The sequence below is a fragment of the Meriones unguiculatus genome, chromosome 21, assembly GCF_030254825.1.
Source record: "Meriones unguiculatus strain TT.TT164.6M chromosome 21, Bangor_MerUng_6.1, whole genome shotgun sequence".
Classification (NCBI taxonomy): Eukaryota; Metazoa; Chordata; class Mammalia; order Rodentia; family Muridae; genus Meriones; species Meriones unguiculatus.
Genome location: NC_083368.1, coordinates 17,042,900 through 17,070,707, shown reverse-complemented (window position 1 = coordinate 17,070,707; position 27,808 = coordinate 17,042,900). Strand labels below are relative to the sequence as shown.

The following is a 27,808-nucleotide window of genomic DNA, read 5'->3' as shown; positions in this document are numbered from 1 at the left end:
CAGCACTGCAAGATATTTTAAATATACGAGCTGTTTTTATTTTTAGGCCATTAACTAGAACACAGTATAGCAAGTTTGATACAGCTTTTAATAAAGTTGCTTTACCCCTAATGGTCTGTATCATGGTCCTAGTAAGAATGTGTTCTCCCCAGAACCCTAGCCACTCCTGAGAACTAATATATACAATTCTGAAAGCAAAGATAATGGATAAAAATAAACTGTATTCAAGGTATATTACTTTGTTTCATTTTTTCCCCCAAAAGGTCCTTTCCTTTAATGTACTCTTTCATTTCAATAGATACTGGATTTGTCAGTATCCTATCCTTTGAAGTGGTCTAGTTTGATAATACATGATTACGTTTTACTTTTGAAAATCACAATTTGAGTATAAATGCTTAGTAGCCAAAAATTGTTACATACAAAAACAGTAATTGTGGCTTTGTGATCTAGTTTTTAAAACTTGACATTATAGTCTCATAAAAACTTTTGAGTCATGAACTAGTTTAATATACCAATATCAAAATAAAATGTGCCACTTAATAGTTATTCAACTAAGTCTATGTTCTCTTTTGCCTTGTTTGCATTACAGAAAACAAACTGTATTTACCAAAGGAAAGGAGATATTTAGGGTGAGAGACCAAAAAGATTAAAAATTAGCAGCTATTATTAATTAAGGCCTGAACTATGTGTGTGGAGAAGTCTAGTACTGCCCTGAGGGGAAGAACCCGCCTTACTGCATTCTTTCCCCACCCACTAGAGATAACAGTTGCTAGGAAACTGGCCCATCCCCCTAGGGAGGAACACCAGGTCATTATGGTCTGGGGACCTTCCTATAGCCAATCAATTCAAAATGTAGCATCTTGACCAATAGATGCTTGCCAGGCAGGAATCGCCCCTGCCCTGGGCATGCTGGGAGGGACCAGAATCTTTAAATCACCCAACTAACCTGGGCACATGCTCGGCTCTCACCACTTCAGTGGTGCGTGTTGTGGGCCCAAGCTGCAGCTTCTAATTTACAATAAAAAGAGCCTCATGTATTTACAGCAGAGTCTGTTTATTCCTGGTCTTTTGGGGTTCGTGAACTGGGCAGAACAAGGGAAAAACACTTTTTTAAGACTGATACTTTTAGCTGAGCATGGTGGCACACACCTTTATTCCCAGCACTTGGGAGGCAAAGGTAGTCAGACCTTAAGTTCAAGACCAGGACAGCCAGGGCTTGTTACACAGAGAAACCCTGTCTCAAAAAACAAAAACAGAAAGTTTAAGGATTGATACTTTTAACCTATACCAAAGACTTAACAAAATCCAATTTACTTCATCCAAAAATGGCACCAAACCAATTCTCACTAAACCTCAGTAAACTGGTAATAGGAAAGGGCTTTCATGGGTTGCAGCATTCAATGTTTGATTCATCCTTTTGAATACCTTAAGTTTCCTCTAAAGTTTTTTAAGGTTTCACTTTCATCTTCCTAGTTTTTCTCCTTTTTAATATAACTCAAACCATGAGGTAGAATGAAAATAAAAACTAGTGGTAGTGGTAGACCTGGGTTCCACACATACAGAGCTGCCTAAAATATGTCGGTGTATTACTGTGACAAAACCTGGCAAAAGCAACCTCAGGAAGTGTTGATTCTGGCTCGGGCTATCAGCAGGCCGGTGAAACAGGTGGCCACATAGCATTGCAGTCTGGAAACAGCAATGGATGCCTCCCTCCAATTTGCCTTTTTATTCGGTCTGTGACCCTAGGCTATGTCTTCTTCAGTTAAACTAACTTTCTGGAAGCATCCTCAGACATGCCCAGAGGTGTGTATCTCACACCTCACAGGCCAGAGCTGTGTGTCTGTGGTTCTAAATGTAATCAAGTTGACACTGTTACCCACAAGTGTGCTTGCTAACCAGAGTTCTGCTTTAGATCTTTCCATCCTGTCATAACCACGATGTAAAATGACACTCAAATCTTTGAGGCTTAGGAATCCCTGAACTGTCTTCAACTCTTAGCTTGCCCCCACTATTCAGTTTTAATTTCCAATAGCAATGAGAATTTTGTTTTTGTATAGAACACTTGTTTCGTTTTATACTGATACAGGGTCATGTTTGGGAACTGTGAAGTTAATACAGTGAACGCAGCGGGTTTTTGATCCTAGCACTTGGTTAGCAGTGGTGTCTGTGGGTTCAAGGCCAGACAGGGCTACATAGTAAGCCCGTATCTCAAAAAAATAAAAAAATAAAATAAAATAAAATAAGGGGGGGGGAGGAAACAGTAAATCAAATGTTTTTTGAAAACCCGTATCTGAAACTGCTCCTGAGGGGAGGGGAAGGGGGCTGGATTGCCGGTTTTACAATTTTTCATCCTTCCTGATCACATTTCAAAAGGCAACACCGTAAGAACCCAGTTTCTCAGTGTGCAGGAAGACAGTACCAACTAAGGGACTATTAGGCCGCTTTCCGTCCGCACTGAGTCCTGTTTTCTGGTTGCAGCTGGGTTTCCCAGAGTCGGTCCTCTTGATAAACCTCAGGGCCTAAGTTGCTCTTTTTGAGCCCGTTTTCACTTTTTTTTTTTTTTTTTTTTTTGTCTAAGGAAATGTGAAGAATGACTGAGTCTCGCAAGCCGCGGCGCACGAGAGGCTTGCTGGTCGCCCGCTTTCCCAGGTGTAGACGCGGCTCCAGTTCCCGGGGCCCACGCCTGCGTCGTTCCACGCCGCCTGACGGATCTGCCCTTCTCAAATCCCATTGGCTAAGGCGCACGCCGCTCATCGCTATGGCGACACGCCGCCGAGGCTCTGGGCGCGGGGCGATGACGTCACAGCCACGGCGGGACCTCGGCGGCCGGGAACCGGGCCCTCGCTGCTGACTAGAAGACCGCGAATTGGGACGAGCCGGGACGGCGCTGCCATGACCATTTGCCAGTTTTTCCTTCAAGGCCGGTGCCGCTTCGGAGACCGCTGCTGGAACGAGCATCCCGGCGCCCGGGGTGCGGGCGGAGGCCGGCAACCGCCACCGCCGCAGCAAGCGCCCTCAGGTGATGCTCCAGGACCCGCGAGCCAGGGTCACGTGATGCCGACGCGCGCACAACCCCACCCCTGCCCTGGCCTCCGACGCTTCTCCCTGCCGTCGCTGGGGCGAGTGATTTCGGTTGATCAGATGTGGACAGGGCGTTGAACCTGGGTGCTAGTGCCAGACTCTGCGTTATTAAATTAGAAGTGTGTTTATCAAAAACCGCATAGTGGGAGAATTGGCCTGGGTCTACGCGGACCCGGAGTCTTCTCTGCCCTCCTTGATCACATGCTCTTAGAATTTGGGCGTTAGTTGGTAGGGTGCGACGCTGGCCTAAGAACCTTACCGGTTTTGAGGAAAGGGTACTCAGGGGCCAGGCGTTAAACCAGCCGGACCACACAAGGGCTTTACCCCAGCACTCAGGGAGGCAGGGGCAGGCGATCTCTGTGAGTGCGAGGCCAGGACAACCAAGGCTACACAGAGAAACCTGTCTCGAAAAAACAGTATTTTTGGCACCTAGGTCTTGACGTTATCACTGGGTGCCTCCCTTTCCCCTGGACCTGATCCCTTGTGTTCCATGATGGTTCTTTCTACTCTCCGTGGAGGAGACAGATTATATCATTTACCACCGATCTAGTGAAGTATTCCAAAAATTAGGATTTAGGTTCTAATAAATACCGGTGTGTTCCCAGGAACTGCTGGGAGTAATGTTTGTCATATCATCTGTGGAACCTACTTTAAGTGTAGTAGTTCAAAAGTATATAATTAGATGAAAAACAAAATAGAAATAAAATTTTAGGGTGAAAAGAAAGAAAAAGAATGCTTTGGAATTATAAGGCCAAAATTAGGGCCATGGAATGCAGCATAAAGGAAGGTCGTGTCTATGCTGTTATCCCTTCATAAAGGATTTGGAACTTCAAAACAAAATGCCATTAATTTCTGCTTCAAAGATGTGGTTCAGCTGTCTCTTACACTTTTTTTTTTCTTTTTGGATTTATGAAATAGTTTAGAATATGGGTTTTATTTTTAGTATGTATTTGTTTTTAGTATATATTAAATCACATTTTCCAAATCAATCGTAAGATAAATTACCTTCATCTTAGCCTTAACTAGGAAGTGGTAAGTTTACTAACAATATCAAAAGCGGAAGGAAGTCCTATTGGCTTTTTCATACTTATGAGGTGTTAGAAATCTACTTTGTACTTTTCTTACCCTTTATAAACTCTGTTGTCTCCATAGGAAGGATAGGTATGCGGGTATTGTGTCCATGGAGGAAAGACTGAGATAAATGGTTTTTACATATATATTTAAGGACAGAAAGTAAGAGTCAATGCTTTTTATTGTCCAGTTTATTCATTGTCCTCTTTAGCTCATTGTCTCTGTATGGTCCAGTGAAGAAGCAAATAAACGGAAACGTAGCTTTTCCCAAACACACGCATACAGCCAGTGCTAGGTCAAACCAGGGGCCTTCTGCATGCAAGGCAAAGGCTCTCCCACTAAAGAAGCTTATGACTTATCAAGTATTTTCTATTCATTCTCCCATGGTCAAGCAGTTTAATATCCTTATGAAAACTGAACTCAGCAATGTATCTTTATTTTTCTTTGGATTTCTAGTCCTCTTGATCTCATTTGTTGTTGTTGAGGTTTTTGATTTGTTTGTTTGCGATAGGGCCTCACTCTTGTAGCCCTGGCTGGCCTGGAACTCTCCAGAGTTCCTGTCTGTCTCTGCCTCCATGGTGCTGTGATTGAATTCATACACCAACACCTGACCTTGATCTCATCTTTTAAATGCAGTTAGAACATTATGTGATTTGTTATAACATGTAACAAACTATGAATTGTAAAGAGATTGTCATTTAAAACTAGTAGAAAATAGCACTTTATTAGCCTTTGTTTAATTTCAAGACATAAGATAAATGTAATGAAGATTCCCAAGATATGAAAAGTTACCAATTTTCTGATTCTTTTTTATCTTTATTTTATTTTTTTATTATTTCAGTTTATTCACTTTGTATCCCAGCTGTAGCTCCCTCCCTCATTCTCTTCCAATCCCACCCTCCCTCCTCCTCCTCCATGTCCCTCCCTCAGTGATAGGGGAGGTCCTTCTCCCCTTCCATCTGACCCTAGCCTATCAGGTCGCATCAGGACTGGCTGCATTGTCTTCCTCTGTGGCCTGGTACAGCTGCACTCCCCTGAGGGGAAGTGATCAAAGAGACAGCCACTGCTCCCCTTTCTAGAGAACCCACTTAGAGACTGAGCAACCATGGGCTACATCTCCATGCATGGTCCTTGGTCTTTTGCAAGAACCCCTGAGGCCATAGTTTTTGGTTCTGTTGGTCTCCTTATGGAGCTTCTATCCCCTCCAAGTCTTTCTCTCTCCCCTTCTTTCATAAGATTCCCTGCACTCTGCCCAAAGTTTGGCTATGAGTCTCAGCATCTGCTTTGATACCCTTCTGGGTGAACCCTGAGATTTCACCGTACACCCATCAGAATGGCTAAGATCAAAAACTCAAATGACAATACATGCTGGAGAAGATGTGGAGAAAGGGGAACCCTTCTCCATTGCTGGTGGGAATGTAAACTTGTACAACCACTCTGGAAATCAGTTTGGCGCTTTCTCAGACAATTAGGAATAGTGCTACCTCAAGATCCAGGTATAGCACTCCTAGGCATATATCCAAAAGAGGCTCAAGCATATATACAACAAGGACATTTATTCATAATAGCCAGAACCTGGAAACAACCCAGATGCCCCTCAACTGAGGAATGGATACAGAAGTTGTGGTACATTTACACAATGGAATACTACTCAGCAATTAAAAACAAGGAAATCATGAAATTTGCAGGCAAATGGTGGGAACTAGAAAAGATTATCCTGAGTGAGGTATCCCAGAAGCAGAAAGACACACATGGCATATACTCGCTTATATGTGGATATTAGTCATATAATATAGGATTAACATACTAAAATCTATACTCCTAAAGAAGCTAAACAAGAAGGAAGACTTTAAGGAAGATGCTCAATCCTCACTCAGAAAGCAAATGGGATAGACATTGGAAGCGGGAGAAAACAGGAACAGGACAGGAGCCTACCACAGAGGGACTCTGAAATTTTCTGATTCTTTCATTTTCTTGATTATTGTAGGAAGTAACAGACGCGGGTGGAATGCCAGCAGCCAGAGATACTCCAATGTCATCCAGCCATCCAGCTTCCCCAAGTCCACGCCATGGGGTGGCAGCAGAGATCAAGACAAACCTTTATTTGGCTCTTTTGAATCTGCCACTAGCAGAGGCTTTGGATCATCTCAAAACCCCTTTGCTTCACCTACCTCTGATGAGCCGAAAGATGAAAAGAAACTTCTGTAAGTTAAAATTCTATAGAAAATCACCACCCAATTCTAGAAGCATTTACAGTATTTTCTTTGAAAAAGAATAATTTTGAAAAACACGACAAAGAATTCGGCATGGTTCTATCACTCGGCCAACCTGCTCCACTGTTCGTTCTTAGGCTGGCTTGCATTTGCACACGTCCTACTGTATTAGCACATTTCAAAGGTTAGTCCTGCTCACAGGCCGTTTCACTCTGTTCTTTACAGAGTATCTAGTAACTCAAAACACTTGTGGTCCTGAAGATTGCTGATAATATCTTTGATAATATCACCTGTTTTTCTTTGTAAAGCCTTTATTTCAGTTACCCTATCTGAAGTTCCATAAACAGTGGAATTATAGGTGTGTGTGTTTGGGGGGGAGGGGTCCTGCTGGGGTTGTTTTAAGACAGGGTCTCTGTGTAGCCAAGGCTGATGTGGAACTCAGAGGTCTCTGCCTCTGTCTCCTGAGTGTTGGGATAAAAGTGTGTGCCCCCACGATCAGTTGTTTGTTCTGAAATGAGGATTAAACCTAAATCTTAAGTGTATTGGGCAAGCATCAGTTAGGGTGTGTGTACAAAGAAGGCAAAGTTCTATTTATTGTGATTCTAAGTGTAATAACATTCTTTGTGATATCTCTCACTTTAGTAATTAATGGCCACATTCTAGATGAAAAGAAACATTAATTTAGGGCCAAATGTATCTATAATTTTGTTCAGATTAGCTGTTAGGGGCATAGACCTCAGGGCTGTTCTTGCAGAGGACCTGAGCTCAAGTCCCAGCGCCTGCATGGCAGCTCCCAACTTTCTGCAACTCCAGTTCCAGGGAATCCAAAACGTCACATAGACATACATGAAGGCGAAACACCAATGCACATAAAATGAAAAATAATTTTCTTGACTTTTTGAGACAGGGTTTCTCTGTGTAGCCTTGGCTGTCCTGGACTCACTTTGTAGACCAGGCTGGCCTCAAACTCACAGTGATCCGTTTGCCTCTGCCTTCCTGAGTGCTGGGATTAAAGGTGTGCACCACCATACCGGTTTTAAAAATGAATTATTAAAAAATATATTTTTAAGTGCATGGACCCATTTTCTGTATTATAAGGTAGAAAAGTTGAGTAAGATATTTGTGGCTATCATACCACTATTGTTACATTGAATGATTCTCTGTAACTGACACTAGAACTTTTTCTGTTTCTAGCTAACAAGACTATTGTATTTAGTTATTTCTGATAATTCGTAAGTATATTGATCAGTCTTTCTGTGAGTTAGAAAGCCAACATTATTAATTATTCTAGATTACTTATAACTACAAAATACAAGGTGTTGTTTTGGAAACAAGTTCTCGATGTGTAGCCCAGGTTGACCTTAAACTCACTGTATTAACCTGCCTGGCCTCAAAGTTCTCCTGAACCACACAGATGCTGGAATTACAGCTCCACCACACCCAGGTTAAAATTTTACATTTTTGTGAATGTCTGATGAAAAAAAGATTTTTCAGAAAATGAGATGGAAAGCTGGCCACACCTTTTATCCTAGCACTCAGGACTCAGGAGACAGAGGCAGGAGGATCTCTGTGAGTTCTAGGATAGCCAAGGCTACAGAAAGAAACCCTGCCCAGAAAAACCAAAAAGAAAAAAAAAAAAGAAGAAGAAGAAAAGAAAGAGAGACAATAGAAAATATGTAAATTTGTGTATTTGTTAGAATTTAAATTTTTGGTCACTTACCTTCATAAATAACAAATTTTAACAAGCAAGTGAAAATTTCCATTTTTTTTTTTTTTAGGGAAGGAATTGTTAAAGATGTAGAGATTTGGGAATCGTCGGGGCAGTGGATGTTTTCTGTTTACTCACCAGTGAAAAAGAAACCTAACATTTCAGGTAACTGGGACACATGTTTGGTTGGCTTATTGGTTCATTAGTTTTTGTTGAGTGCTAAGGTAAGGTCCAAACTTAGGCCTCTTCATACATGCTAGGCAAAAGGCCTACCACTAGGCTATGGACCTAATCCAGTACTTGTGTTTTTAAAATATATTCTAACATTTCTACTTTCTAAAACTAAGACCATACTAACTAAATTTATTCCAAACTTAGGAAGAGCTGGAATTTGGCCTTTGTTTAAAGTGTCCAACTATTTCAGCTGAACTTCATAATCCAGAGACTTCTCAGTCTGGATAATATAGTTCTTTTAAGTTGTATTAGTCTCAAGAAAGAATAGTAAAATCAGGACCTACCACAGTTCCAGTTCAGTCAGCCTGGGAAGAAGCTCTGCTTTCCTGAGAAGCCTCAGCGCCTCCTCCTACCTCAGCAGCCAGGACACTCACAGGATGCCCGCCATTAGAGCCTTCGCTCACATTGGTTCTTCTGCTGCTTCAGAGGATACTCACTTTTCATAAAGCCTGTTGAGACTCTCCTGAATAGTTTGAAAATGAAGAACTACAAGGATGGCATTTCTTTAAAATACTTCTTTCTGTTTCCTTTTTCTTTCTGTTTCCTTTTTTCCGTGATCCCTATGGCCTTTGAAACTTGGGCTGCCAAGTTTTTCCAAGCCTGCTCAGGGAGATCCTGAGTCTTCATCCTGTTGAAAAACAACATCCATGGCACAGCCAGGAGCCCTTGAAGTCAGTGTTCCAGAATTCTAGGAGCTTCTGTCCTGGTCTACATAGTGAGCTCCATCCAGGGCAGCCCGAGCTGCATAGTGAGACACTGTCTCAGAAAACAAACAAGACAAAAACCTTCCACCCCACCTTTTCAGTATTGATGCATTGTCAAAGGAAAATAGCCACACTTGTCTGAAAAGGCCATTGAGACTTGTTTTTCTGTGACATGTCTGTGGGATGCTGTTCTTCCACAACAGCCGTACTGCAGCAGAATGTATGCAGAAGCACACATACAGGAATCCAATAGTCAGGGGTGTCGAGGTGCTACTCGGCAAGGTTTTGTTTTGAAATGTATGTGGGTACGAGCGTGGTTCATTATAAAGAGCTAACTTTTCCATGTGGTGCTGGAGCACACCTTTAACCCCAACACTGTAGGGAGGCAAAGGCAGGTGGATCTCTGGGAGTTCAAGGCCAGCCTAGTCTATAGAGTCAGTTCCGATGGATGGATGGATGGATGGATGGATAGATAGATAGATAGATAGATAGATAAAATAAATGAATGCTGGGTAGTGGTGGGCACACCTGTAATCCCAGCACTTGGGAGACAGAGGCAGGCAGATCTCTGTGAATTCAAGGCCAGGCTAGTCTACAGAGGTAATTCAAGGACAGCCAGGGCTACACAAAGAAATCCTGTCTCACGGGGGAAAGGCGAACTTTTTTCCTGTAGTTAGAATATTTCTTTTATACCATGTCCTAGTTTGCTTTTTTGTTGCTGTGATAAACACCATTGACCAAAAATCAAGTTGGAGAAGAAAGGGTTTACTGGGCTTACAGTTTAAAAGGCCATCACTGATGGAAGAAGGGCTCGAAGCAGAAACCACAGAGAGACACTGCTCACTGGCTTGCTTCCCAGGCTTGCTCAGCTAGCTTTCTCACATAGGCCAGGTCCAGCTGCCGAGGGATGGCTTTACCCACAGTAAGCTGTGCCTTCAGCCCCCATGCATCAATCCGTAATTAAGAAAATACCCTATAGAAATGCTCACAGGCCAGTCTAATGGAGGCACTTCCTCAACTGAGTTCTTTCAAGATTGTCAAGTTGACGGCCAGGATTAGCCATCATATACCACCCTTTTAAAACTTAAGAAAATAGCTATTCAAATAATTTTCTGTGTTCTGTGATTCAGAGAAGACAAGGTTGAGCACACCTTGAGAACAGAGAGTAATTGAGGTGAACAGTGTTCCTTGAAGGAGAGCTGTTACGTTCTTATGAAATTGTTAGAGCTAAGCCAAGTGAAGAAAAGTTATCTCCTATATGAAGATTTGTGGAAGCCATTCATAGCAATGCAAAGGCCTTGATGTGAGAGCAATGAGCCCAAAAAAGTGAGGAAAGAAAATAACAGAAATAAAGCAGCGTAAAGCCAGAGAGGTAGCCAAGGCCCACGTGATGGTGGGTCTACTTACACTGAGGGCACAGCTGTGAATAGCTTAAGCAGAGGGGTGTGGTCTGATTGGAAAAGGATCACTCCGTGGCGCAGGGCAGAGAGTGAGCTATTGGGATCCAGAGACAAGATGAGAGGCAGGGGGACCAGTTAGGAAGTAATTGCCGATGACCTCGTTAGAGCTTTTGGCAGTGGAAACAGAATTGGTCAAATTTGAGTTCTGTTTTGAACTAGCAGGATGCTAATATTTTAGATACAGAAAAAGAAACCATCCAGTATGATTCCTAAGTGCTTTTTGTTCTGTAATGTAAGTACCGCTGGAGTAAACTAAGTGGTGCCTGTGTTCCAGGAAGCCTGTGTAGAAAATATGAACATTTCCTTTCTTAATCTTCTCAGTGCTAAAAGGTACAGTCATTGATGTAGATGGTAAAAACCACCACCAGAATCAACGGTACTTACAGTCTAAATTGCAACTGATTCCTCACTTCCGGTTTCACAGTCATTTCACCGGAAGAGCTGAGGCTCTTACATCCCAGAGCTTGCTAAGCAGCAAGAGCTTTGTAACTTACAGAGCTTTGTAAGTTTCATTCTTACTGTCTACTTCAGTGACTACCTGTTAGCAATTAGAAGATGAAGAACAAGTGATTGCAGAGAACCTGAAACCAGTTTTGCTATTTCCTTTAAAATAGATGCATTTTAAGAGCACTGACCGCTCTTCCAGATCCAGAGGATCTGGGATCAATTTTCTAGGATCCACATGGTGGCTGTGATGTCTGTAACTCCAGTTCCAGAGGATCTGATACCAGGCACACTCGGTGCACATGCATTCATGTAGGCAGCACATCCACATACCATGTTGTTTATGTGTTTATATATTTCTCTCTATGTATATAAAGTAATTGTCTATTTTTGTTCTGCTTGCTTCCTTTTTTCAACATGACCCCAAGATCTTGTGCATGCCAGGCAAACATTCTTCTAATCCCAGTATTCCACACTTAATTTATCAATGAAAGTACTAGAGTGCCTTTTTTTTTTTTTTTTTTTTTTTTGCATAACACCCTTTATCTGCATACATGTAGTTATATGTCTCCGAAGTTAAGTCCTAGAAGGGTAGTGAGTCTGTGAGCATTCAACATATGTGCTTGCTTATGGACAGTTTGCCCAGAAAGTTCCTTAGTGTGTCCAGAACAGCATCTGTCACCAAAACCTGAGCGACAGTAAGCATGTTGTTAATGTTTGCTAGTCTGTGAGGAGCGTTTTGTCTCTAAGTTGCGTTTTTAAATTTTGCTTGCCATTGAAACTCTGGGAGCTTCTTGCACTGTCTGCCTTTGCCCGCAGCTGTGCTGACATAGGAACAGTTCTTCTGTGTTAAGAATGTTAACTCTTGTGTGTGCAGTTGTGGTGTTCCTGATTTATCATTTGCCTTTTAAATGTGTTTGTTATAAACTTCACAGCGTTTTTTAGACTAGAACTTGAATGTGTATGTAGTCAGCTCTTTTCATCTTTACAGAATTCTTTATTCATGGATGAAATAGCTGTATTTTCTTCTAATTTAATAATTCAAGCAGTAGTGTGTAGGCTTTGAGTTTTTTCCTGCGACCTTGAATTTTTTCCAATAACCAGCACTATCACATTTTGTCTCACACTCCAGCCTCACTGCCAGAATCAACAGTACTTACTGTCTAAATTCCAACTGATTCCTCACTTCAGGTTTCACAGACATTTCACCAGAAGAGCTGAGGCTTGAATACCATAACTTGTTAACCAGCAATAACTTGCAGAGCTATGTAAGTTTGTTTCCTGTTCCTTTACCTCAATGGCAATTGGTTGTTTAATGTGTTTGTGGTTGCTTGCTTGTGTTTGGGCCCATTTGGTGAGAACTGTTCATGTATATGTCAGTGCCTTTTTTTTATTTTCTTGACTACTTTTTAAAAATTGTTTAGTTGTCTGAATTAATAATGATGTACTATATTATTAGGGATATTATTTTTATGATAAGTTTCCCATCACCCAGTCCTGGAACTCAGCCTATCTGTCATTTGAAAGATATTATTGCTTCTTTTAGGTGCAGATCCCATGGTGAATACTAGAAAAATGAGTGAAAAGTGACATAAACAGCAGTTCTGCTAAACAGATTACAACCTTCACATACCAGATATCCAGAAGAAAAGCACATGAGCGGGTCAGTTAGAGTAAGGCAGGTGCCTGAAGGCACTAATTTCTGTTGTCTGTAGTCGGGATTCCAGCTAGTGCACATAACTCCCTCCTGTCCCGGTAGCACTCTTTCTGCACTTGAGGTGATCAGCCAGGAGATACAAGGAGTTGGAGAACAGGGAGGCAGCTCATACCTCTGTCAAACAGGAGCCAGAGGTTAAGCATTCAATTCTGAATTGTTTTTTTGTTTTGTTTTGTTTTGTTTCTACAGCTGAATTCTGTTCAACAGCTAGTAAGTCAATGGAGGAATAGGATAAATGAACTGAAAAATCTAAATATGTCAACCAAAGGAGTTCTGGTGAGTATTGAAGAATTTTCTTCAAAGAAGTATCCATTGCATTTTGTTGTGTGTTGTTTTTGAGACAAGATCTCACTAAGTAGATCAGGATGTCCTGCAACTTGCTGGGTAGCCCGGGCTGCTCTTGAATCCACAACCACCTGTCTCAGGTTCCTCTGTGCTAGCAGTATAGACATGCTCCACCGTGCCTAGCTTTTTATTGCTTTTTGTTTGTTTCTTGAGACCAGGTCTCATCTGAAATAGCCCTGGCTAGCCTGGATCTCAGTGTGTAGACCAGATTGGCCTCAAACTCATAGAGATCCTGTGTGTGTCTACCTTGTGCTGAGACTAAAGGCATGCACTAGCTAGCTCTATTGCTGTGTGTGTGTGTGTGTGTGTGTGTGTGTGTGTGTGTGTTATTTTATATGCGTGTTTTGCTTGCATGTATGTCTGTGCACCAAGTATATGCCTGGTTCAGTGGAGGTCAGAAGAGGGTGTCCGACCCTCTGGAGTTGGAGTTACAGACAGTTGAGAACTCCCATGTGGGTTCAGAGAATTGAACTCAGGTCCTCTTGAAGAAAAGTTGGTGTTCTTAACCTATGAGCCATCTTTCCAGCCCCTCTAGTGCTTTTTTGGCAGAGGGTGTTTCGTTTTGAATTTTAAGGGCAAAGCAAAGTCTCTGGAAGATTACTGCACATGTGCTCACAGGTCCTCAGCATGAGCTCACACATCCTCGCCATGTGGTTACTTATAGCTGAAGCTCTAGAACTTATTTGTGTTTCTCAGAAAAGTAGGGAGAGTTATGCTTTTTAAAAATAATTTTCAGTTAGACATGGCGGCATGTAGTGACAATTCTTGAATTTTGGTTTTTTTTCAAAAACACAGAAATATAAGAATGTGTTTTTGTTTTAATCCTAGGTGTGGGATATGGGGCTGCTTCAGACTGTCCACAGCAGTTGACTGTTTTGACTTGTGCTGTAGCAGAGGCGCAGTTTTGCGAGCTGCAGATAGTTTCTGTGATTGTGAGACATTTGGAATTCTGGGAACTTCTCAGGGGGTCTAAAATGCCAGGGCCCCAAGAGGCAAGGCTGGTGGTTCGGTCACTCAGGGGAGTTGTCTGTAGTTTGTTAGTAGTTGTGCTCAAAGAAGAAACAAGTAGAAAGAAATTAGATTCAAGGATCTCTCTTTTTTCTCCTGCTTCCTCTGTTCTTCTTTTCATCTGTCTAGTTGATAGGGAGTGCAACCGTGTGGGGGAGGGGTGATAAAGGGTGGGGAAAAAGAATAGCCCACAAGATAGCAAAGACAACTTTAGTTCCAGCTCTGGGGAGACAAGAGTAGGCAGATCTCTGTGAGTTTGAGAACAGCCTGATCTACTAAAGTCCAAGACAGCCAGGGCTACTTAGACCTTGTCTCCAAATATATAAATAAAAGTAAAAACTCTTTCTAGTGTAAGGTTTTTATTGAGGTAGGACTAGTTTTGCAAAGTGGGAAATACTACAGATACAAGTACTTAAAGATGTGCTTATTCCGTCTTGCAGTTGTATAATGCCATTGAATTCAGTGGGTTGTTTGGCATGTTCTGACCCCAGCTGAGAAGTGGCCCCATCCCCACTACTGACAGCTGCTAGAACAGTGCTGACTGAGTCTGAGGAGCTGTACAGCTTCTTCTGGGAGGAGAGTTTGCAGCTCTGCTAACAGAGGGAGGTTGCTCTGCTGCTGATCTGAAACGGCCACCCTGAGGTGGCTTAACACGTGCCATCCTTGCCATTATCTTTTCTGCTTGTTTATTTGGTTTTGGTTTTTCCAGACAGGGTTTCTCTCTGTATCCTTGGTTGTTGTGGACTTGCTTTGTAGACCAGGCTGGCTTCGAACTCACAGAGATCCACCTGCTTCTGCCTCCCTGGGTGCTGGGATTACAGGGGTGCACGAACCTTGCCTGGCTCATTGCTTTTGTCTTGGTGAGTGTTACTCCAGTAAAGAGAAGCAAGAAAAAAAAAACAAAAAAAAAACCAAAAGCCTGCATAGTCCTGTCATTATGAAACTATGGAAGGACACAGCTCATCTGTAGCAATTAGCAAGAAATGGAGAAAGGATAGTTATCTTCCCAGAAAGGACCTAGAGAGCGCTAAAGGGTAATAGTAATGTTCTGGATGTGTTTGTGGTGATCATAAGTGTATTAGGACTCACTGAAATATGTCACAAAACTGTGGTTCTCAACCTGTGGGTCACGACCCTTTGGGGGTTTCAAAAGACCTTTTCACAGGAGCCATTTATCAAGTATTTATTTTACAGTTCATGACAATAGCAAAATTAGTTTTGAAGTAGAAACTAAAATAATTTTATGTTTTGGGGTCATCACAACCTGAGGAGCGTGTTAAAGTGTTACAGCATTAGGAAGGTTGAGAACCACTGCTCTATGTGACCGCGGCAAAGTTGTCTAAGATGCTTCCAAGCTCAGCCGACTTGGTTTGATTAAGAAGGTCTTGGAGCCAGGTGTGATGGTGCAGACTTTAGTCCCAGCACTCAGGAGGTACAGGCAGGTGGATACCTGTGATCTCAAGGCCTAGTCTACATAGTGAGTTGTGGGACAACCAAGGATACAGAGTGAGACCCTGTCTCAAAAACAAAAATGAAAAACGTTTTGTGGGGAAGGAGTCAGTGAAAGGTTCCCTGAAGGGCAGCAGCCAGCAGGGTAGGATGGGCCAGGGGTTGGCAGTGAGCTTTCCACACCGTGGCTGCTACAGCATACGTGAAGCGTTTGAGCAGTCTGGGCATGTTCTCATGCCCTCCTGTCTGGAGCGACTGACAAACGTGGGTTTAACCCTAGAAGCACTGAAGGGCACTTTTTAAAAACACAACTATATTTATTCTTGAAATTTGTACATATGGGTGCAGTGTATCTTGATAAAAAATGCTTTTCTAAGTGTACTGTCTGTTGTTTTTAGAAATTTAACAAGTGTAAAATTAAAATCATTACGCAACTAGAGATAATCATTGCTCATTTCTAGTACATTTTTCCATAGACATTCGTATTAGTTGATTGTACATTTTATAGAGTATTATGTCCTTTCCTTTTCATGATCACATTATGGACATTATATATGTTAAACATTTAAATACATATTTAAATAATACATTTTCAAAATTTAGTGTATACCAACAGTACATGAGAATTACTCCGCAAGTATTGTATGATTTGTTTGTTTTTTCCCTTAAGCTCTCTGATGGGAAGGATGGAGTCAGTCGGGTAGCACCTGCATTTGGATTTGGACATAAACAAACAGGGACGTTGGGGTCGTCAGGTAAGAGACGTAGTGTTTTGCCAACTCAGAAAAGTGTGTTTCTGTAGGTTTCAACTTTAGAAAGCCTGAATCACCATTTTAAATAATTATCAGAAATTCCTTCATTATGGAGCCTTGAAGAACTTAGCTCAAGAAGTGCTTGGGAAAGGCAGTCTGGGAGGAGGGGCTGGGGGGTTGCTGTAGTTCAGCTTGTAGAAGTATTTCAGTTTCTGAGGCAGGGTCTCACTGTGCCTCCCTGGCCTAGAACTCGCTCTGTAGGAATGTTTCTCAGCCTCATAGGAAACTGGACCTGATGATAGACATACAATTCCGGCATTCAGAGGCTAAAGTGAAGCATCAGAAGTTCAGGGCCAGCCTGGCCCTCCTAGCAAGACTCTCGGGAATTTGATAGGAGATGACTACTGTGGCAGCAATGCCTTTGAGAACTTTGTCGAAACGTGTGGCAAGCGGGAAGTGCACACCCCGCTTAGGAGTGCAAGTGGGGCTGAGGGGGTTTGCCCTCACTTCATTTTTACTTGCCCCGAGACTCTTCAGTACCTATCTACGCATGTCTGAAATAAGGGAACACAGCAACGTGGCTCCGTGTTCTGACTGTGATCTACTTTTCTAGGTTTCCCAGTGAACAACAGCACCAGCACTAATGCTCAGAGCTTCAGTTTTAAAGCAAGCCCTGCCTTTGCCGCTGCCCCTTCTGGAAGCACATCCGTGTTTGGAAGTCACCCGGCCTTTGGGGCTGGGCCCTCTGCTGGTTCTGCCATCTCGTCCTCCGCTCCAGCCTTTGGATTCGGGAAACCTGAAGCCACACCTGCTGTTTCATTTTCATTCAAGAGCCCTGAAACTTCCAGTTTTGGATCCCCTGGGTTTTCAGGCTTTCCAGCTTCCTTGGCAGCAAGCCCTTTTGGCTCCGCAGTGGCCCCTGCCTTTGGAAGTGGCGCTTCTGGGACTGGCTTTGGTAGTCCTGGCCCACAGTCTCAGACTGTATTTGCCAAACCTCACGATGTGTTTGGAGGTAGCAGCGCATCTGCCTCCCTCCCAGTCTCTAGTGCCAAAGATAATGTGCTCTTCACACCCCGGGACCAGCTGACAAGAGAGGAGCTAGCACAGTTCCAATCCCAGAGATTCACCCTGGGGAAGATCCCCCTCAAGCCCCCGCCCGTCGAGCTGCTGACTGTGTAAAGGTCAGGCTTCAACAGCCAGCATGTGGTGCATGCCGACAATCTGCGAGGCCGACCAGAAGGAACGCTACAAATTCACGGCACAACACCAGCCAGGCCCGTGCGAGACCCCCAGGAAAAGAGCGGAATGGTTTTCAAGGAAATGTTTTTGTAGTGCTGGGGATACCCTGGGCCTCACACATGCAAGGCGAGTTCTACCTGGGCCGCCCTCCATCCCTAAAGATGGCCTTTGAGGTTGTCTTGAATGAGTATATATATAGAATATATATAAACATGGAATGTACACTTTCAGTAATTTGCAGGCTTTTAAAGTTTAACTTTTTTTTAAACCTAGCTGAATAAAGTACAGCCAGAAAAGTCAGGAAGCAAGGGGACTCTTTTGTGCTGTAATTATGAGTGGAACTAAACATACAGCATACTGAATAAACGAATTCTTTCACTCTGTTTCCGTTTGTTACCTGTTCCTTTACGTAGGGCTGTGGACAGTGGCTGCTGCAAATCAAGCCAGGCACAGTGTCTTGTGTATGATAGGCAAATTCTTTGTCACTGAGCTACAGCCCCCAATGCTGACTTTTTTAAAATATGTGTATGGGTGTTTCACCTGCATTTGTGTCTGTGCCTACGGAGGTTAGAACAGGGTGTCAGACTCCCTGGAACTGAAGTTAGAGATGGTTGTGAGCCACCATGTAGGTGCTAGGAACTGAACCCCAGTCCTCTGGAATAGTAGTCAATGCTCCTAACCTCTGAACCATCCCTTGGGTCCCAACCCTTGACTTGAATGCGGAACAAAGAACTGTGGAAGGTGCTGAGGAGATAGCTGAACGGGTAAAGCAATTGCCACATATGCCTAGGGACCTGAGTTTGGGCACCCAGCGCTTAGTGCATGAATCTGTCACCCCGACACTGAAGAGGCAGAGACTAGTGGATGCCCAGAACTTGCTGATGAGCCATTCTAGCTAGATCAGTCATTTCCAGAAACCCTGTCGGAAACTAAGGATGGAGAGCGATAGGGGAAGACACCCACCACCACCGCCCATACCTGTGCACAAACATACATGTGTCGGACAAAAGTGAATAAACGAAAGATGGGCACGCCGGATGTTCATGCATACATGTAGACTCAGTCCCCAGAGGGCCCACATTCTAATCCTCTTACACAGTTCAGGGGCCTCAACATGTGGAACCAAGCCCATGCTTAGCATTTGTTTTTATGTTTGATGTTTAGAACTATCCTTAAGTTATTCCTCCTTTGGCCTGTGTGTTCTAACGGAATAGGGGCCTAGAATTCTGCCCCATGAACCTTGGGGGCCGGATGTTCATGCATACATGTAGACTCAGTCCCCAGAGGGCCCACATTCTAATCCTCTTACACAGTTCAGGGGCCTCAACATGTGGAACCAAGCCCATGCTTAGCATTTGTTTTTATGTTTGATGTTTAGAACTATCCTTAAGTTATTCCTCCTTTGGCCTGTGTGTTCTAACGGAATAGGGGCCTAGAATTCTGCCCCATGAACCCTGGGGCCTCCGATGAGACCTACCTATAGAGGAATGCTTAGTTACTCCTGTTGCCTGAGATATTTATACAGAACGGGAGTTTCCATATGTAAAGTAGAATTTCCTGTCTTCTGAGTGCCTAGTCTGTCCTTCAGGGATGGCTTGCTACATCCTCATTCTGGCAGAGGGAGAAACAGCAAAACAACGAAGGCTGTGTCCTCCCTTAAGAGTAAACTTGTCCTCCCAAGGGTTCCCAACCCATCATTAGGGGTCCACCCTAATGACTTAGTGACGTCACGGCCCCCCTTATTACTATCACGTGGTAATTAAGTTTCAGCGTAGGAATGGGAGGGATTCCAAACCTAACAATTGATAACGGGCTCCCTTAGGTGTCCTCACGGCTCTAAGGACACACATATGGACCCATTAGTCTCAGTATGTCAGAATAAGCACCCATGGCTGGCCGTAGTTGTGCTCATTTGTAATCCTAGGAGAGAGAGGCACTTGGCCCCAGCCTGCTTGGAGAGCTCCAGGACAGTAAACTACCCTTTAGGAAGCAAGGTAGACGACAGGAGAGGACCAAGCCCAGAAGCGGTCCTCCGGCCACAGATGCATGCTCACCCGTACACATAAAAAAACATGCACATACATGCACATGAGAAGCCCTCGGCTACCTTAGGTCTGTTATGTCTGGATTATAAGGCCTTCCCAGTTGGCCTGGGCTTGGAAATATACTGAGTCCCCAGGTAGTCCCCAGGCAAGTTTTGAAAACAAGCCTATCCAGCTGTATTTTGGCCACTTCAAATGACTTCAAATGACTTGTGAGTTTGTTTTCGTGGTGGGTCTGTTTAATGTGTATCTGCACACAGCAGAAAATGTCCATTTAATGGAACTCCAAATTACCAAACCCTGCAAAGTTTTCAAAGGAAAATGCTATGAGTTATTTAGAAAATGAAAACTAAAGGCAGCAAAGCCCACAATGTAGAACCAAACTGTACACGTGGGCCCTAGCACTGGTGTCGGGAGCCAGGAGGCTAAGAACCTGACTCAAGTCGTGGACCGCAAGAGGCAGCTGAGTTACTGACCCCAGAGAGCTGCAGTGAGGGCTCTGTGCCACATTTGTGGGTCTCTATCAGCAAGAAACGGGTCTGGGGGTCAGCAACTGAAGAGTGCCCAGGCAGAACCTGTGTGTGTGTTTGTGTCTGTATTGCTGGCTCAAGTTTTAGTGTGCTCTTGCTAGGTAACAGACAGGGTCCTGTTACACGTATGGGCTAATTTCCTCTGTGCCTATGATTCAGGCGCTGCAACCTTGATCCGCAATTCCCACCGGAGGTCAATCAGCTAACAAGAGGCCTGACCTTTTCTGGCACCTGGCCTGGAAGCCCTTCTTGGTCACCTCCGCGGTGGTCGCTCTCTTTCTGTGTCAGTGTATTCTACACCATGCCCATCCTGTGTGGTGTGCCTCTGCAGTTCTCCTCTTCCGAGTGTTCATTTCATTAGTGAGCAGTTTCGTTAGTGAAGTTCAGTGCCCTCAGGAGCAGGGCGAAGGAAGTGCTGTCCTCAGAAGGTATGGAACTCCTGCCCTGAAAGAGAGCTGAGAGTGGTGGGGAAACTGACAAAACACACAGCCAGGTGTGTGCGTGGGGGTGCTGGGTGGAGGCCTGTGCTGGGCCAGAGCTTAAACAGAGGGCCAGTGAGCCTGTGGAGACTGACTCTGAGGTGAGTCATCTTTGTTGTACAGCAGGGTAAGATGGAGGGAGCTAACCTCTAAGTCTTATCTGCAGAGTCACTAACATCTGTGACCATGATCGTGAGAAGGTTAAATCTGAAACAGTGTAAGGTGCCTAGCACAGACATTTAGGCTCCAGATTCCATTGCTGAGGAAAACAACACTGGGAGAAACTTGCAGGAGAGTGCCGGCCCCTACCCTCCTGGCTAACATTGTCTCCAATGTTCCATTTTGTTTTGAGGCACAATCTCCCTGAGTCTCTCATGCTGGCCTTGAACCTGCAATCCTCCCACCTCTGCCTCCCCAGTGCTGAGGCTCAGGCGTGTGCCACAATGCCCAGCCAGCCTAACGGCTCTCGTACACTTAGTGTTCTATTGCTGTGAAGAGACGCCATGAGCAAGGCAACTCTTATAAGAGAGCATTTTATTGGCGGCTTGCAGTTTCAGAGAATTAGTCCTCATGGCGGGGAGCCGGGCTGCAGGCACGGCTGGCACTAGAGGCTGTAGCTGAGAGCTACATACATCCTGGTCCACGTGCAGAGAGAGACTGAGCCTGGCCTGGGCTTCTGACACCTCAAAAGTGACACGTTTCCTCCAACAAGGCCGCACCCCCTAGTCCTTCTAACCTTCAAACAGTTTGACTAACTGGGGACTGAGCAGTCTGAGATTATGAGCCTCTGGGGCCAAGCATTCACGTGCATAGGTCTATGGGGGCCGTACCTAATCAAGCCGCCACAGAGACGGAAGGTAGAGGTGAGGAAGGAGAGTGGACAGGGTTCCGTTATGCGTCCATGAGGAAGTCATCACCTCTTCTCCTGCCTGTAGCCCCTCACCCACTGCTCTGTAAGCCTAACGAACTTACTGGTTCTCCTCTCCTTACGGTGTTGCAACCTTAGGGGGAGGAGGTAAGCCTTGTTAATGGCTTTCCCCAGGGAAGGCATTTTGTCCACACAAGGTCTCTCATTGGCTTGGAGCTCACCAATCAGGCTGAAGAGCCCAGAGAGGCCAGGAAGGCTGCTCCCCAGCCCCGGGGCTCCAGCAAGCCCTGCATTTCAATAGGACTTGCAGAGATTGAATTTAAAAGCTCGTGTTCTTACCCAGAGAGCTCCTTTACCCACTAAGCTATCTCTCTAGCTCTCTGCTTTTAAATTTTTTATTACTAAAGCTGCTATGAACGTTCTCTCTTCTCCCCATTAATCCCTTTGAGTGGGAGGACTCTGGCCGGCCTGTGCTCACCACGGCTGTCTATGGCAGGCTTTTCAGTTAACTCCCATTAACTGAACAAAGTAATGGGGTTCATGGTGATGCTTCCATGCAGTATGCGCACCATCAAATTCAACCGATTTTCCCGCCCCACCCTTATGCTTCAGCTGTGCCACTGAGCCAAAACAAAACCAAGACAGTTCAGTACGCATCTCAGAAGGTAATGGATAGCTTTTAGCTTAAGGTCCACGCGCTACTCAGGACATTTCTACCCTAGCAAGGTGTTTGTCTTTTATCTGAACATTATACTTAACTGTCCACCCCGCATCGTTTCCTCTGGAAATTTTGTTTTAATTGCTCCAACAAACTCAAGCTTAATTGGACCTGGCTCTGCATGTGTTATTTAATAATGTTGGTCCGTAGTAATAATTATATTTCTATTTGCTATGATTTATGGGTTTGTGTGTGTGTGTGCTTGTTTGTATATGTGCACTGTGTGTGTGTGTGTGTGTGTGTGCAATGCCCAAAGAGGACAGAAGAGGGTGTCAGAGCTCCTGTAACTGGAGTTACAGGAGGTTCTGAGCTGCCCAGTATGGGTACTGGGAAATGAACCCAGGTCCTCTGCAAGAGGTAAGTGTTCTTAGCATCCCTCCCCAGCCCTGCGATAATAGTGTTAAACAATACAGACACATACGTAATTAAAAGGGAATGTTCTCGCTGCAGTAATTCAACAACTCTATGAACATACCTAACAAACCATTCTGCTCATCACTGCCCACCTCAAAATTATCTGGAACAGAAGAGACAGAAGAAAATGGTGTCGTTTTCCAGAGAAGCCTTAGAAACTGCACCACCTACTGGCCTTCAGCAAAACAAAACAAAACAGAACAAAAAACAGGAGGGCTGGAGAGATGGCTTAGTGGCTAAGAGCACTGGTTGCTCTTCCAGAGTGACCCAGGTTCGATTTTCATCACCCACATGGCAACTCACAACTGGAACTCCAGTTCCAGGGAATCTGACCATCTCACACCTATGCACATAAAATAAAGTTATATAAATTATTAAAAAAAAAAAAGATTGCTTGCCAGGCTCGGAGGCACACACCTGTAATCCCAGCACTCGGGGAAGGAAGATGCAGGAGGGGAAGCGTGCCCCAGCATGAGGTGTGGGGTTTCATTGTGTAGGCAGGTAATGGGGAGCCACGGCAGGATCTCGGGTGTAGACAGCTTCTTGGTTCGGGTATGTTGCAATGGAAAGGCAAGGCAATAGACATTAAGAGCAGGGAGAGCTCCCTGGCATGAGGACCCAGCCTCCTGGGCTGCTACAGGCACAAACTAGCACCACCTAACCGGAAGTGCCCCGCATTGTCCTGACAGTGACCTGTGTACTTACTCTGCAAAGGACTGCTCTAGGCTGGGAGCACCACCAACCTCTTGGCTGGCATCCTGTGTCCGCAGAGTCTGAGTCCTTACTTTCCTGCTTAAATGGTTATCCCCGTGGCAAGGAACATGCCCCCAGCTGGTTTCCTTTTACTGCCTTCCCACTTCATTCTTGCAGGGAGGACAGACAAAAACCTGGTCAAAGTTAGGTTTGAGACGGGGTTTCTCTGTGTAGCCTTGACTGCCCTGGAGCTCACTCTGCAGACCAGGCTGGTCTTGAACTCAGAGATCTTCCTGCCCGTGCCTCCCTGAGTGCTAGGATTAAAGGCGTGTGACGCCACACCCAGCTGCCCATCTGGTTCTGTAGTGGTTGCCCAGTGTCCCGTCCCACTGTGTAAACCTGTCATAATTTAGCCTTTTTTTTATGGGAGGGAGCTTTTGTAGCTTCCAACTCCTATTCCCAAAGAGCTGAGATCTGGCTTGCCCCCAGTCCAGGGTCTGGCTTCTCAACTTTGTCCTAGCCCCTTCCTTTAAGATGAATGGTCCTGCCCATCCCACAGTGTCCTGCTCGTGCATTATGGTCTGTAGCCATGGCTTCCCCCTTAGATGATTTACTAGAGTATGTTTTAGAAATATGCCATGTGTCCTTTCTGCTTCAGAAACCTGATTATCATTTCCTCCTCCTCCTAGCCATCGCCTTTGTCACCAACACCGCCACCAACATCATCATCATCTTATAAATCTCTCCAGGCCAGCCCATTTCTGACTTTTAATACCATCCAGCAAGTTGAAGCTTGGCTATACTTCCCATCTCTGCTTAATTGCTGGGAAAAGGCTTGTTTTGTTCCGGGGATGGTGCCGGAGTGGGCACACACTGTTTCAAATTTGTCTCTCTCTTCATTTTGTCTTCGTATCCCCAAGTGCCCTGCTAAATGCCATCAAGGCCGTTTCCTACAAGAGAAGTTCCTCTCTGTCTTCTCCCTCCCTGCCAAGCTCCCGCTCCCACCCCTACCCAGCCACACTCCTGCACCACACCTTTAACTCCTCAGGTTCCGGGGAAATGTCCAGGGTAATGTGGAAGGCAGTTTCCCACAGGCCACACTTGCTGGGTTTTGTTTGGAAAACTTTCTTTTACTGTCACACGGCAAACTGTTTGAACAGGTGTTGTTCATCAATAAGTTTAACCAGCACCACTGTTTCTAGTGGGCCTTAGAAGCACTGCTCTGCTGCTGTTCCCAGACACATCTGTTTTAAAGGCTCGGTTTTATCTGAAGAGATGTACCATGGGAGATGGGAATGCTGTTAAAGCCACAAGGATGTGATCAGTGTCCATTCGTTCTCGTCTGTACTCATTTGTTGCATCTGGAAGCTAGTGCTTTCTCCCAGCAAAGATGCTGCTTCCCACCTACTCATGAGATTTAGAAGAGAGGAAAAAACTTAAAGGAAAAACTTAAAAACAAACTGCTGAGCCGTCAGCAGCTAAGAGCCCACACTTCTACAGAGAACTCAGCACAAACAATAGATTAAAAAAAAAATCTTTAAAACAAAATTTCCAAGTAAATTACTAATGTTTGAAACAGAAGGAAAACTGGCTGGCCCTTGGGAACATGGCTCTGCCAGAGCTGTGATCTCAGACTTCTGGCTTCTTAGACTGTGATAGGATGATAGGTAACACACTTCTGTTGTTTGACTTGTCAAGTGAAACAAGGAGAAAGCTGAGAAAAGTCTGTGAGGTTCACAAATATGGAGGTCATGGTGGCCTTGACAAGAGCTATCAAACAGAATCGTGAGACAGAAACCATCATTAAAATGCTTTCACAGGCAAATGGAGAAGAGGATACAGAGACAGCAAGCTTGCATGCTTTAGGCTTGGTGTTGCCAAGATTAACAGACAGCTGTGACAGTGTCTGTCCAGAAAGCATGGGGATCCTGTCACATGGCTGCAAGAAACTGAGTTCTTCTAACAGCCTTGTGAGTTTAGAAGACAAGCCTGGGATCTAGAAAGGAATGTTAGCCACTGGCATCCTGCCACAGCCTGTAACCCAGATCTGTGCTGACACACACACCCCCAAACCACTGTCACGGTTTGAACATGGGCTCACGTGATGAACAATTGGTTCCCTACTGATGATGATGTCTTAGGGGATTCTGGAAACCTCAGGTGAGACATCATGGGAGATGCTATTTTGAAGTTTATATCTGGCCCTTACCTACTCCTCCACCTGCTTTCACAGCCATGATGCGCCCAAAATCAATGAAGCCAAAGCCTGATGATTGATATCTCTGAAGCCGTAAGTGAAACAAGCCCAAAATCAATGAAGCCAAAGCCTGATGATTGATATCTCTGAAGCCGTGAGTGAAACAAGCCATTCCTCTCCCGGGTTGTTTCTACAGGTATAGATGGGACCAGCTACACAGGGATGATGAATGCTCTTGTGGAGATCATGATAGTGACCTGTGGGCCAGGTATAAAGGGACATTCAGTAGTTATTAACTCTTCACTTCCAATTTAGAGTTCTAAGTGTGTTCCTTAGTGATGCAAACTGAGAAGTGTCAGGAAGTGTCAAGGGTTTCTTTTAAAATAACAGCGAAGAAATGATTAGAAATTAATGCCACAGGGTCTGGCATTGAACTAGGAGGAAGAGAGATCCTGGGCTGAGGGGGTTAGTTGGGCAAGGACTCTCTAGCAATCAAAGGCCTGTCTTGCTATTGTGCTCTTGCTGGCCAGAGTGGTCCAAGACTTCTTCATCCTTGGAATTGAGTGAACCATGAGCCCCTGGATCCCATCTTATTGCTATAGTCAAATTCACTGTCATATGAGGAACCGAGCTTGCCAGTGTAGCTGTTGAGTGCAATGGCAGCCCTGGGGTCACAACAGGAGACTGTTGTGAAAATAGACATTAGACTCCAGAGGGCTTTTCTACCCCAGCTAGCTCCCAAATAATCGAGACAGAGATCTCCTGGATTTATAAAAGCTTTAAAGCACCATAACTGGGCAGGTATCAACTCTCTGAGCTATTTTGCTATTTCCCAGCTGCACACCCTAAGTTACTTGCCACAATTGTTCCTGCCTGGGCTACTTTTGTTACATCAGGCCAGCCCTCGTGGTCCATACTGCCTCATGGCAACTTCCTTTGCTCTGGCTTTCTTTCCTCCTACTGCATCTTCTTCTTCCTCTCTCCCTTCCTCCCGACCTCATGATCTCTCTGAGATCCCAAACCTGGGAACCTAAACCTCATCTACTTCTCTTCTGCCCAGTTACAGGCTTCAGCAATTTTATTAACCAATTAACTTTAAATTAGATAGAGCGAAGTTTATACAACAGAGACCCGTGTATGTAAGGATGTGCTCATCTCAGCTGCAACCAGATCTTGGAGGCCAGCATTAGAATACATAGCGTTAGAATACATAGCAGCACACCAACCCCAAAAGGCGACAATCTGGTCCTCAAGGCATACCAGGATAATATTTTAGGGGTCATCTGGTGCCTGCTTCACTATCTCCTTGATGTCATCATAATTGGCAGCTTTCTCCAGGTAGCATGTCAGGTCCATGACAGACTGACATGGATCTGTGTCATAGCGGAACAGAAACAGAGGTCAAAGCATTATCAAACTTGGGGGATCACAACCCCAAGTCAGGTCCCAGCCAATCATCTTCAGTAAGCCAATAAAAGAGTCTAATTAAAAATGAAAAGCAGAAAAATAAGGCAGAGTTTGGGAAGAGGGATCAAGGGTGGCCCTCAAATCTATCTCCTGTCCTGAAGGGAGATTGCAGTTTAACTAGAGTCCAGCGTTTCCACAGCTGAGCTTAGTCCTAGTTAGCCACACCCACCATCAGGAGTCCTGTCCTGTAAGGTGGTCTGACAAGTTGTTAGAACGATGTGAAATCTCTTTCTGGGAGACAAGCTCATGAACACACACACATGCCCACTGGCTGGTGCAGTTTCTCTCCCCCAACTGAGATTCCTGTTCCCCCTTGTTCCCCTTTCTTTGGGGGTCCATTGCTTCAATAGTCTGATAGACTGAGAAATGCAAGGCCCTCTGTCTAGAATATCTTCTTGTAATGTAACAGCAGTTACAGTTTCAAGGCTTTATTGATGGCAACAATGTCTACTTTGTCAGAACTGAAAATAGCCCCAGTCACAGACTGTCCAACTTTTGGACACACATGTTCACTCTCACCTTTACTGTCAGGGCTCAGGAGCTCTTCCGGCAATCCATGAGACCATTTGGTGTCTGTAGAATGGGGAGAACAGAAAAATGCTGGTAATTATTAAAACTGTGTGTGTGTTTTGTCTGTATCTCTGTCTCTCTCTCTGTGTGTGTACAGGGGATAGCCAGGGAGAGAGAACTTAAAATCTTCAAGTTTCTTCACATCCTCTCTGTTGGGTCCTGGTTCTTGCTTCGTCTTATCGACAAACGTCTCTTCCAGCATCCATCTCACCAAAGGACGTCTGCTAACGCATATTTTTATAATCTCTTAAGAGTTGGAGTAAGCCTTTGAATGGCAGGTCTGTGTGTCAAATAACGGGAGTGAGGCCGTGGAACAGCAGCGTCCTGCCAGGAGATCCACTGAGCTCCAGGGTCGAGGGTGACAAGCTGCGGCAGAGGGGTCCTCACGCAATCAGGATCGCCTTT

General features: G+C 44.6%; 1 protein-coding gene across 2 annotated transcripts; it reads left to right on the top strand.

Moving 5' to 3' along the window:
• Positions 1–2,808: 2,808 nt before the first annotated feature.
• Positions 2,809–17,810, top strand: Nup42 (nucleoporin 42). 2 transcript variants are annotated; one of them, XM_021626174.2, is made up of 7 exons: positions 2,809–3,019; positions 6,140–6,356; positions 8,144–8,238; positions 12,107–12,183; positions 12,822–12,908; positions 16,105–16,189; positions 16,800–17,810. In XM_021626174.2, exons 1-7 carry the CDS (start codon positions 2,893–2,895, stop codon positions 17,363–17,365), a joined length of 1,254 nt encoding a protein of 417 aa, XP_021481849.1. In that variant the 5' UTR covers positions 2,809–2,892; the 3' UTR covers positions 17,366–17,810. The 2 variants fall into 2 exon arrangements, with proteins under 2 accessions (XP_021481849.1, XP_060229760.1); XM_060373777.1 differs by lacking the exons at positions 2,809–3,019; positions 8,144–8,238 and having other exon boundaries at positions 6,231–6,356.
• The last annotated feature ends 9,998 nt before the right edge of the window (positions 17,811–27,808 follow it).